This window comes from Delphinus delphis, chromosome 1 (genome assembly GCF_949987515.2).
Source record: "Delphinus delphis chromosome 1, mDelDel1.2, whole genome shotgun sequence".
NCBI classification, from domain to species: Eukaryota; Metazoa; Chordata; class Mammalia; order Artiodactyla; family Delphinidae; genus Delphinus; species Delphinus delphis.
The window spans coordinates 8942804-8954384 of NC_082683.1; the positions used below are offsets into that span (position 1 = coordinate 8942804).

Consider the following 11581-nt stretch of genomic DNA (forward strand, 5'->3'; position numbering starts at 1 on the left):
GTGCCACGTACTCCGTGTGGCGGCCTCTCTGAGCCTTTATTTCCACTTCAGAAAAGAATAGGCGTCACTTCAGAGACTCGGTGAAAGGACCAAGGGATAGACATTCACACCAAGCGCTGAACACGATTCCTGCTTACAGCACGTGCTCACGTGCTATTATTCCCTCTGTTTGAATGTAGGCTTTGAGGCAAGTCTCTGGGACTGTCGGCCTATTTCTGAGCTTGGAGGGACTCAGCTCATTCCGGGGAACTTAGCCAAAGGCAGAGGTTTGTAAAGAAAGAGGAATCTAGACTGATCTGGAACCTGGGCGCTTCTTCAACTATTGGAACCAGGGCTTCTCAGCTTCAGCGCTGGAGTCTCTCTGGGCCAGCGATTCCCTGTCACGGGGGAGTCCTGAGCATTGTAGGGTGTTTAGCCGCATCCCTGGCCTCCACCCAGTAAAGTCAGTGGTGCTGCCTAGCTTTGACCACCAAAAATGTCTCCAGATGTTGCCAAATGTCACCTGGAGGGGTGAGGGGGCCAAGTCCCCCTCCATCCCTGTTGAGGAACACTAGGCTATAATAGTGGGGGTGAGGGGACTGGGGAGCCGGGCCGTGCAGGAGGAGGAGGGCTGCCCCCTTAGAGTCCTGCTTTTCTTGCAGGGAAACGCCCATGGCTGGGCCCACCACCCACGTTGCCCCCATGCTGCTCCTCGCCCTCCTCCTGCTACTGGAGCTGAGCCTGGCAGTCTCCCTGGGACCCGGAAGCTCTGCTCGGAACCTCCCGGAGAATCACATCGACCTCCCGGGCCCAGCACTGTGGACGCCCCAGACCAGCCACCACCGCCGGCAGGGCCTGGGCAAGAAGGAGCGTGACCCAGGCACACCTGGCCGGGCCCAGGATGGGGCTGTGGTTGCCACCACCAGGCAGGCCTCCAGGCTGCCAGGGGCAGGGGGGCTGCTGCCTGGGCAGAGTCCTGCAGGCCTGCTGCAGGACAAGGATCTGCTCCTGGGGCTGACACTGCCCTACCCCGAGAAGCAGAGCCGGTCTCCAGGGTCAGAGAGGGTGAAGAAACGAGGCAGGGAGCACAAGAGACGTAAGGAGAGGTTGAAACTGCACAGAGGTAGCTGGAGGTCTTCGAGGGGGTGGGGCCCTGCAACGAAAGGGGGAGGGGGAGTGGGGGAGAGGGATCAGATCCAAAGGGCCAAGGGGACTTCAGGGACAGGACAGGGAGGCGGGGGAGGGGGGGAAAGTGGGGGGCGGCGGTGTCAATGGTGTGAGGTCCCTGGGAGGACATCCAGGGTCCCCAAAGGGGACAGGTAGTGGACCCCCAGAGGAAGGGAGGGGTCTCACTGAAGTCAGAGGGATCTGGTAAGAAGTAGATGCTGGGAAAGGCCTGGGCGTGGAGCATGGGAGGAAGAGAAGGACATGTGGCCATAGGAGCTCAGTCTTATCAGTAGATCGTCCTCCTAAATCAGGAAGTTCTACCTCGTATCTGACCTAAATCCATCCTACTGTAAGTCCTGAATAGAGATGGGACAGTTCGGTGCCCTCCAAGCACATCACTTAATCAACTCCGAGGCACAGAGCAGAGGCCGAGAGCTTAGACTCTGAAGCCAGATCTGCCCCAGGTCTGATTCTGGCTCCACTACTTACTGGCAAGTCATCTTTCTGTGCCTCAGTTTCTGCAAAGTGAGTGTCATGGCCCCTTCTGCCCTCAGGGTAGATTCAGAGCCGGCTTGCTATCTGAAGCACCCAGAATGGTGTCTGGCACGTGGCAGGGGCAATGGGCAGTGGTTGTTACTAGTTAATTCTCAGTTTTCTCTCAGTGCTGAGTCGCGTCCTCCGACCTGGACACGGCTGACCAAGGAGAGCGGTCACGTCCTTATTTCTCCTGCCTCTGCTCTGTTTGTTTGATGGGGTTTCTTCCTCGTCTTTCTGACCTTCCTTTAAGTTCCCTCCACGTTCCCAAATCCCCTGTGAGCCGAACCACCCACTGGTCCCAGCCTCCCCAGGACAAACGTGTCCCAGCAGCCCCACCCAGCAGGCTCCTCCCCAGTGTCCCCTGGCCAGAGCCCAGGCAGGCAACCTCGGCTTCCAAGTCTTTACATGTGACATGACTGCCTCTAGGGGCAGACCGAGTGCCACAGGCATGGATGGGGGCAGGGGCTTTGCAGGAGGGGGGTGGTGGAACCTCAGCCCCACCTTCTCCTGCAAACAGCTGGGACTTGCTTCCCTTCCAGGCCCGCTGAGACCCCCCAGGTGGACAGAACACAGGGGAGTTTGCCCAGCTTAGACTCTCAGCCTCCTGCCCCTGGGGATCACGTGTCAGGTGGGGTGGGGGCAGTGACAGCCTTGACAGCAAGCAAGCAGGCATACACGGGGCGTGGACTCAGCCCAGCCCAGCTCCAGCCCCAGCTCCCGTGGACCAGCCGGGCGCTCCCACGAGAGTGGGTGAGTGGAGGTCTGGAGTCCAGGCCCAGGCCTGCTGACCAGCTGTAAGGTCTCAGCCTGATGGGGCCTCCGTTTCCTTCTGTAAAATGAATAGAGCAGATTCAGTGGTCCCCAAGTCCCCTTCCTACTCTCTGGGGTTCATCTCTGGATGGTGGGGAGGCCCCAACTGACCCAACCAACCTTAAAGTCAGATCTTGCCTGAGAAAAAGAGGCAAGGATGAGCATGGGGCCTCTAGCTTTTCTCGAAGCCCCCTGGTTCCCGACCACCCCCCAACCCTGCACACTCTCCCCCCTCACACTCATCCGACCCCATCCTGCCCACATATCTTGGAAGGCAGCTTCAGTGGTTAAAAGTATTGGTTTTGCAACAAATGGACCTGGGTTCGAATTCAGACTTTGATACTCACTAGCTGTGTGCTCTCAGGCAAGTTGCCTAACTTCTCTGTGCTTCAGTTTCCTTCCCTGTAGATGAGGCTGAAAGAGTACCTCCCTGCCAGAGCTCCTGCAAAGGTTAGGTGAAATAGTGCTTGTAAAGCAGGACCCAGCGTACAACATGGTCCCAGCACACACAGCATGTACTCAATAAAACGGTCATTATCACCACGTAGGGAGCTCTCACCTCCCAGCCTTCTCAAAGGCCTCTGCCTCCCTGCAATGCCTCTCGGCCTCATCACGTTGCTCCCCTACTCAAACTTACTCTCCTCCAGGAAGCCTTCCATGGTTAATCCTACTAAGTTCCATTCGTTGCACTTACACTGCTGGCTGCAACTTGCTGGAATATTGCTTTAGAGCAAGAATCCTGGGCCATCTCCCCAGCAGCACTGCAAATTCATCCAAGACTTTCCCCCCTCGTCCTGCCCCCAGACTCCTGCTTCCACCCCCGCAGGAGGGTGGGCAGCAGCGATGTCGGCTGAGCCAATAGCTTGTCATGTGGTTCCTGCCGCCCCCCTGTTCGCAGCAGGAAATGTGGGTCCAGCTGTGGGCCGATACGGGGTGGTGGGTGGCAAGCAGATACAGTTGCTGTGTTTCCTGCTCCTTGTCTCAGGCCGAGCCTTGGTCAGAGGTCCCAGCTCCCTGATGAAGAAGGTGGAGCTGTCAGAAGACCAGGGCCCAGATGCCGCGATGGAGGAATCCTCCACCAGCCTGGCCCCCACCATACTCTACCTCACCACCTTTAAGGCAGCACCTGCCACAGAAGAGTCCCTGATCCTGCCCGTCACATCCCTGTGGCCCCAGGTAAGGGGCCCGGGGCGGCCTCGGAGATGGAAGGGTCCTTGAGATGATGTCATGCAAAGCCCTCTTAGTACATTTAGGGAGACTGAGGCACAGTGGCAGGAAGGAGCTGGTCCAGGCCGGCGGGGCTGGATGGAATCCAGGTCTCCCGATGCCCGTCCAGCCCAGCTCAGGCCAGTGGGCCCACTGGCCAGGGAGGGCTGCCACTGTCCAGGCAGTGGTCCTGGGGGCTCACTCTAGGGAATGCCAAGGAAGCAAGTGTTGGCTCAGCACACTGGTCTCTGCATCTGGAAGGGCAGGGCCTTTGGGGAAGAATTTCATACATGCTGAAAAGTACAGAGAATGATAATCTTTAAAACCATGTCCCCATGATCCAGAATTAACAAGCTTTAGTTAACACTTTGACCCATCTGCTTCAGACCTTTAAAAAGGATATATGGAAGGGACTTCCCTGGAGGTCCAGTGGTTAAGACTCCGCGCTTCCACTGCAGGGGGTGTGGGTTCGATCCCCGGTCGGGGAACTAAGGTCCCACATGCCGCGTGGCACAGACAAAGAAAACAAGAACAGAAACAAAAAGATACACAGAGAGGGAGCAGGCCAGCAAACGTGGCAGGTACACCGACCATTGGTGAGTCTAGAGGGAGGGTACTTGTTGCAATTAACGTGAGGTGCATCACTGCACCTCTTCTGGGGCTTTGGAATTTGTTTCAAAATAAAATCATTAAAAATGATCAAAAATAAATATATGTGTAGAAGAAATAAAACTTTTTTTTAGCAGTAGATCTTTCTTATTCTCTTTCTGGGTCTTACACCCCCCTGAGATTCTGATAAGACTGTGGGCCATTTCCGACGAATTCATGGTTACCTGTGCTGTCGCAGGGCCCCTGAGGCCCATGTGTTGAGAACCCAGCCCTTGAAGGTGGGTTCACATCCTACTGTGGCCAGGGCTGTGAGTGGAACTGAGCCACGGCCGTGGCCTCAACAGTGCCACAGAGAGCTGGTGCCGTCTGCAGGGGAGAGAAGGGGCAGGGGAACACGCAGCTGGGCTTCCTCCTGAGCGGACACAGCTGCCTCCCCCAGAGGGCCTGGTGGACCACTTGCCCGACTACATCAGCTGCCTGTAGGCACCGTCCCACACTGGGGGTGGCTGCTCTGGGCGGCCCTCTCGATGTCCCCGGGCTGGGATTGCAGGCTGTCCAGCACAGGGTGAGCTGGCCTCTGAGGAGCCCCTCCTTTGCTCTCTGGTCCTGGGGCCCCACGTTTCTTCTTTCACCTGTTGGGCTCTTCAAGCTCCCTCCGCTCTACCCCCTTCTGCAGGCTCATCCCAGGCCCGACGGGGAGGTGATGCCCACACTGGACATGGCCTTGTTTGACTGGACCGATTATGAAGACTTAAAGCCTGAGGTCTGGCCGTCTACGAAGAAGAAAGGTATGTCTACCCACCCCGCCACCCCCTTGCTGGGCTCCCTCCCCTCTCCCACCATCCATTGGGGTAGGGGCCTCGGTGACCCCAGCCTGACCTACATATGTCCAAGGTGGGATAGGGGGCCTGGAGTCTACAATGGAACGGACAACTGAAATGGACTTGCTGCTCTCAAGTGCTCATCGCACGGCAAACGCTTTCCACGTAGCTACTCACTTAACCTTAAAAAAAAAAAAAAAAAAGTTAGGTCTGTTCTGCTGTTGATCCCACTTTAGAGAAGAGAAAACTGAGGCAGAGAGAGGTATTGTGTCTTATCCAAGCCACACTGTGGGAGTGGCGGTGTGGGCGCTCTCGCCCTGGTGTTCTGTGCTTAATCTCTCTGCCGTGCTGAGCCTCAGCCTGTGACCACAGATCCTGTTTTCCCCAGAGAAACACCGGGGCAAACTCTCCAGTGATGGGAATGAAACATCACCGGCTGAAGGGGAGCCCTGCGACCATCACCAGGACTGCCTGCCAGGTACCGAACCAGCATCGTGTTCAAGGCACTAGGCCAGGCGCTGGGGGAACCTGCGTAGGGATGGGGGCGGGTGTTCCCAGACACATGAGCAGGACTCTTTAGGGATGGTAAATAATAACAACCACAGCTACCACTTTACTGAGAGTTGCTGTCATACTTTGTTCTATTTAATCCTTACAGCAACCCAGAGAAAGAGACCCTATCATTCCCCATTTTCAGGCAAGGAAATTGAGGCTCAGAGAGGCTAAGTGTTTCAGCCGAGGTCACACAGCTAGGAAGTGGCTCAAACCTGAGTCTGCCTGGTTCTGAACCGCCGCCCCACGCTGCCTTAAATCATGATGATCCTTCTCTCAACTTCTCTCTCCTAACGTCTTTTTGGGCTTAATTCTGTCCTTGTTCCATCATGACACTGCTGGGCTTCTTGGGATACTTTGATGACATCCTGACCTGTCCAGCAGCTGAGCCCATTAAGACAGTCTGAAAACAGAGGCCTGGGGTTTTGTTTGTTTGTTTGTTTTGTGGTACGCGGGCCTCTCACTGTTGTGGCCTCTCCCGGTGTGGAGCGCAGGCTCAGCGGCCATGGCTCACGGGCCCAGCCGCTCCGCGGCATGTGAGATCTTCCCGGACTGGGGCACGAACCCGTGTCCCCTGCATCGGCAGGCGGACTCTCAACCACTGCGCCACCAGGGAAGCCCTAAGGCCTGGGGTTTTGATTGATGGTCTAAACTGCTGGCCCTTGATTGGGTCAGTCGGAACTTCTGAGAAGACGATAGCGAGGGGGAGTTAGAAGGGCAGGAGGTTTCTGGGGGTGGGGGGTAGGGTAAGGCCTGTGAACGATAAAAGTGGAACGAAGGAGGAATGGACAGGAGACTGTGATGCAGTCGCCTGCCAGCCCAGCGGGGAGCTCCAGAGCAAAGATTCCCTGTTAGAAGAGGCCCCTGCTGGGCAGGTAGCCGGGCCCTGGCACCCCCGCTGAGCCAGTGACTGCCTGGGCTGTTCTGCTCTGGAACAGTGTGACATTGAAGGCTCAGGAGGCTCCTGCAGGTGTTAACAGCTGGAGGCTGGCAGCTAACTGCTCTCCTGGCCGATGGATGGCAAGTGCCTTCCGGAGGGACATCTGAGTTGCACACCTCCACGATGCTCGTTAATTCAGTGACCAGAATATTCTACAAAACAGCAACCCAACAAGCCATTTGGCATCGGATAAGCCAGACCGCCAGCTCCCTGAAAGGCTGTTTTCTTTCCAAACCATTGTTTTCACCCTGAGCAGAAGGAAAAGGCTCAAGTTTGGGCCAACTGAACAGTGGCTCTGAGAGTTGGCTCCATGGTGGGCGAGGCCGTGCCTAGGGCCTGCCTCTCGGGGGCTTCTGTTTCCCCATCTGTCCAAAGAGGACGTTGGCTCCATGATCACTGAGGCCCCTCCCAGCTCCATGCTAACTTCACACCTGACAGCCCCCAGCCGTTCCACCCAGGGGGGGAATCCCACAGCGCCCTCGCTCCTCCCATGATCAATCAATTGCCCATCTGGGGCGTCTGGGGATCTCTGCCGCCCGCCCCCAGGGGCCTCGGCCGTGACATTCGTCAGTGGTTCCAGCTGGGAGCCTTGCGCACCAGATGGTCCATCCTGCCCGGGATGGCCCCACCGTGGAGATGACGTATCTCCTGTCCAGTGGGAGCGTGTGCAGGGCACAGGGAGGGTCCGCTCGGCGTGGCTGACCGCGTGTGCTTTTGCTGTGTGGGCAGGGACCTGCTGCGACCTCCGGGAGCACCTCTGCACGCCCCACAACCGAGGCCTGAACAACAAATGCTTTGACGACTGCATGTGTGTGGAAGGTGAGCCCGACATCGGGGGCTCCCTCGGTGTGGAGACCTCGCAACCTCCCTTTCTCCTCCAAGCTGGGGTGGGCGGAGAAGGGGGTGGGAGAACCCCTGGGGGGCTGAAGACAGCGAGCAGGGGCAGCTTTGCTCGGCGCCCACAATCTGTGAACTCATTTAGTCTCGATTCCTGGCATCGTTGGTCACATTTGCTTTTCTCACCTCTTGAAATACAAGCTGGCATGATCTCCCATGATCTGGAGGCGGGAGAGGGGAGGAGAGAGGAGCGTATCTTTTAAAATAAGATCAAACCTGAGAAGCCTGGTGCTTTCATACCGGAATTCTATCCCAGGGGAGACATTCCAAGCGTGATAACAAGGAGTGGGGGGTGGGTTTCCCAGCACTGTCCCAGGGAAGGATGCACTTGCCCGGCTGGCTCCCTCTTTAACTCCTCGGAGCTCCCACGTGGAGCGGTATGTGCCCTCCTGCCCAGGTGGGCCCAGGTGTACCCGGCTCTGTGCTAAGCCCTTTACCCATTATCTCCTTAAACCTCCCAACGATCCCAGGAAGGGAGCTATTGTTCTCCCCATTTTACCCAAGAGCAAACTGAGGCACAGAAAGGTTAAGCCACTTGCCCAAACCTACATAGCTAGAAAAGTGGGAGAACATTTTAAATTTTGTATTCTGAAAAATTTCAAACATATATTAAAGTCGTCAGGATAGTATAATGAACTCCCATTTCCCGTCACCCAGCTTCAGTAATGCTCACTCATGGCCAATCTGTGCTGTCTCCCCTCCCATCTGCTTCCCCCGTTGCAATAGGATTTTTTAAATCTTTTTTTTGGCCACGCTGCGCAGCATGTGGGATCTTACCCCGACCAGGGATCAAACCTGCGCCCCCTGCAGTGGGAACGCAGAGTCTTAACCACTGGACCGCCAGGGACGTCCCTGCAATAGGATTTTGAAGCCACTCCTGGAAGTGTAGATATTTCATCTGTGAATATTTCAGTATACACAGCTAAGAGATAAGTGCTCTTTTAAAAACAAAATACCAAAAATGCCCAATAATTACTCAGTGTCATCCCATATCCAGGGCGCACATTTCCTGAGTGAAGGGATTTGGTCTCAGTCCCTCTGTTGACCATTCTGAGATACATGCCCAATTTTTTCTCACATTAGCCTCAAAAATTATCTGCTGTGAGAGCGATAAAGCTGCTTAGGTCCAATTATTCATTCATCCAGTCTGTCAAGAAATATTTATTGAGTGCCTACTGTGTGTTGGGCTCTGATGAGGACATTGGGGATTCAGCGGCAAAGAGAGCCAGCAAGTTCTGCGCCCATGGATTCCATTCTAGTGAGATGAACAACAGTAAGCAAATAAGTAGACAAGATGTCTTTAGAAAGGGATAGGGGCTGTAAAGAAAATAATCCAGACTGGCCTGGTGAGCAGTCTGGGAGGTGTTTTAGAAAGGGTGGGCAGGAGCGGACTGCAGAACCAGCCACCTGAAAATGAGGGGTGGGGGGAGGGAGAGAGAGTCCCAGGCAAGCGGCAGAGCAAAGCCAAGGGCCTCGGGCAGGAATGAGGCTGGCATGTTTGAGGGCGCCTGGCACACAGTAGCCAACGGGGAAGGTGGCAGAAGGGGAAGTAGGAGAAGCTGGCGGGGAGGATCCTGCAGGACTTTGAGTTATAATGGGAAGGTGTCGGCAGGTTTTAAGCAGGGGAGTGACCTGGTCTGACTTACGAGTGTAACAGCTCACTCTGGCCACAGTACTGTTGGGGGCAGGAGTGGAGACACAGAGGACCAGCTGGGAGGTGAGGGGATGGAGGCAGGCAGGGGTGGAGATGCCGGGGAGCTGCCTTCTGTTACCCGTGTGCCGGGCTGGCGGCCCATTTCGCAGAGGAGGAGACTGAGGTGCAGAATGGCCCGGAGGTCCAGGAAGCCCGGAGTAGCGCCAGGGCCTCCAGATCCATCCTGCCCACGTGAGGGGGACGTGGCCCGACTGAGTTCACACACCCAGCTGGTGCCCAGCCCCTCTGCCCAGGAAGGCGTCCTTCCTTCCTCCCCAGGGCCTCAGGTAGGAGGGGGTCGCTTTTCAGGCATCCAAAAGATATGTGTGCAGCCAAAAGCCCATCTCTCGTTTCCCGTGGTCTCTCCCACCCCGGTCGGTCCCACCAAAATTCTTGCTTCCTCCGTGGAGACTCAGGCTCCAGAAAAAAAAAAATTGAGTAGAAATGACAGCTCATTAAAGATGGTCCAGGAAGAGGCTGTCAGGAACCCTCTGAGGACCGAGAGTCCTGAGGACTTCTGAGAAATCCCAAAATGGTGAACTCAGGTTCCAGGGATGAAGTCCAGCAGTCTAGGCCAGCCTGGATTCTGGAGGGTTCCAGAAGGGCTTCTGTGGCTACCGACCACTCCTGCTTATAAGCCACTGCCCCCCCCAAGTGTATTTTGTGTGGCCACAGGTCTGAAAGCTGCGATCCAGGTGTCAATTCTAGACCCCAAAGCACAAACTTCACAGCAATTCCTTTATTCTCTTGACAGTGACGTAAGCAGATCTTAAGCAGGTGATGTCCTCCTCTCTCCCCGTGGTCACTCCTAAACTGAAATGTAGGGATTGCTCAGGCCACACTGAGCAATCTCTTCCCACCCCCAGTCAGGAGGATGTGGCCTTCTGTGGCCTTAAATGAAAAACATGTCTACCCATGTATGTCAGGGGATGCCTGACATGTGGTTATGACAGAGCCACAGCCAGGAACCCCTCCCACTGGTGGGCCAGGAGGGCCACGACTACTTTAATTGGGGTGGTCAGGGAGGGTCCCTTTGAGACCTGCAGCCTGTGAAGGAGCCAGCTATGCCAAGAACTTCAGGAAGGCATTTCTGGCTGTGAGAACAGCAAGTGCAAAGGCCCTGGAGCCAAAAATGAATGGGTGTATGAGGAAAAGCAAGAAAACTGGGTGTGGCTGGAGTTAGAGAGTGAGGAGGGGAGTGGGAGGTGAAGAGAGCAGACAGGAGGCAGGTCCAGGTCCCAGAGGGTCTTATAAGCCAGGGTAGGAAGTTTGGATCTCCTTTTGAGTACAATGGGGAGTCGTAGGAGGTTTTATAGGGGAGGGCAGAATCTGCATCCCTTTAACAAAAGGTTTTTAATGGACTATTTTTTAAGAGCAGTTTTAGGTTTACAGAAAGATCGTGCAAAAAATGCAGAGTTCTCACATGCCCCCCCAAACACACAGTTTCCCCTATTACCCTACTTTAGTGTGGTGCACTTTTTACAACTGATGAACCAATAGTGATACATTATTCACTAAAGTCCATAATTTACATTAGGGGTTCACTCTTCGTGTTGCACATTCTATGGGTTTTGACAAATGTGCAGACATGTACCCACCATTATAGTATCACACAGAATAGTTTCGTGGCCCTAAATATCCCCTGTGCTCCATCTGTTCACTCTTGCCTTCTCCATCTGTGATTCGCTTTTTTAAGCCCATTCAGGCTGCTCTGCGGGGGATGGGTTGGTTGTAGGACAGAAAAAAGAAGGGGGTCGTGGTGAGAGGATGCAGGGGGTTCCAGAGGGCGCGGAGGGGTCTGGCTGGTCACATCCCTGACCCCCTTGCCTCCCTTCACCCAGGGCTGCGCTGCTACGTCAAATTCCACCGGAACCGCAGGGTCACCCGGAGAAAGGGGCGCTGCGTGGAGCCCGAAACGGCCGACGGCGACCAGGGATCTTTCATCAACGTCTAGCGGGGCGCGGGAGGCTTGGAGAAGCCGGGCAGTTTGTTTATAACTCGCGGTGGCAGATCAACTGGGGAGGCAGATGACTGAGGCTGCAGGCTCAGACCCAGGACACTCAGCCCCAGGAGGGGAGCCCTGGGCGAACTGCCCCCGCCCAGGAGCCAAGCAGCAGCACACCTGCAGCCACCACCCGGCCAATGGGAGACCCACACCGCCAGCGCATCCCGGTGTCCGCGTTCTCCGCGATGGCAATGTCGAGAGCGCCCTCTAGCCTCCGACCGCAGCACTGCAATTGTTTCAAGTTTAAAAAGGAAGAGGTTTTCGAGCTGGGAAAGAATGGAAACTCCCTGGGAGACGAGTACGAAGCACCTCCTATGTACCAGGCACTGCGCTAAATGAAGGGCATACATTATCTCATTTGTCAC

General features: G+C 55.6%; 1 protein-coding gene across 1 annotated transcript; it reads left to right on the plus strand.

The window, feature by feature from the left end:
* Positions 1-651: 651 nt before the first annotated feature.
* DRAXIN (dorsal inhibitory axon guidance protein) lies at positions 652-11226 on the plus strand. Its single transcript, XM_060031646.1, has 7 exons — positions 652-1102; positions 3479-3669; positions 3922-3924; positions 4985-5096; positions 5518-5607; positions 7351-7440; positions 11053-11226. The coding sequence occupies exons 1-7, from the start codon at positions 652-654 to the stop codon at positions 11163-11165; spliced, it is 1050 nt and encodes a 349-aa protein (XP_059887629.1). The 3' UTR covers positions 11166-11226.
* The last annotated feature ends 355 nt before the right edge of the window (positions 11227-11581 follow it).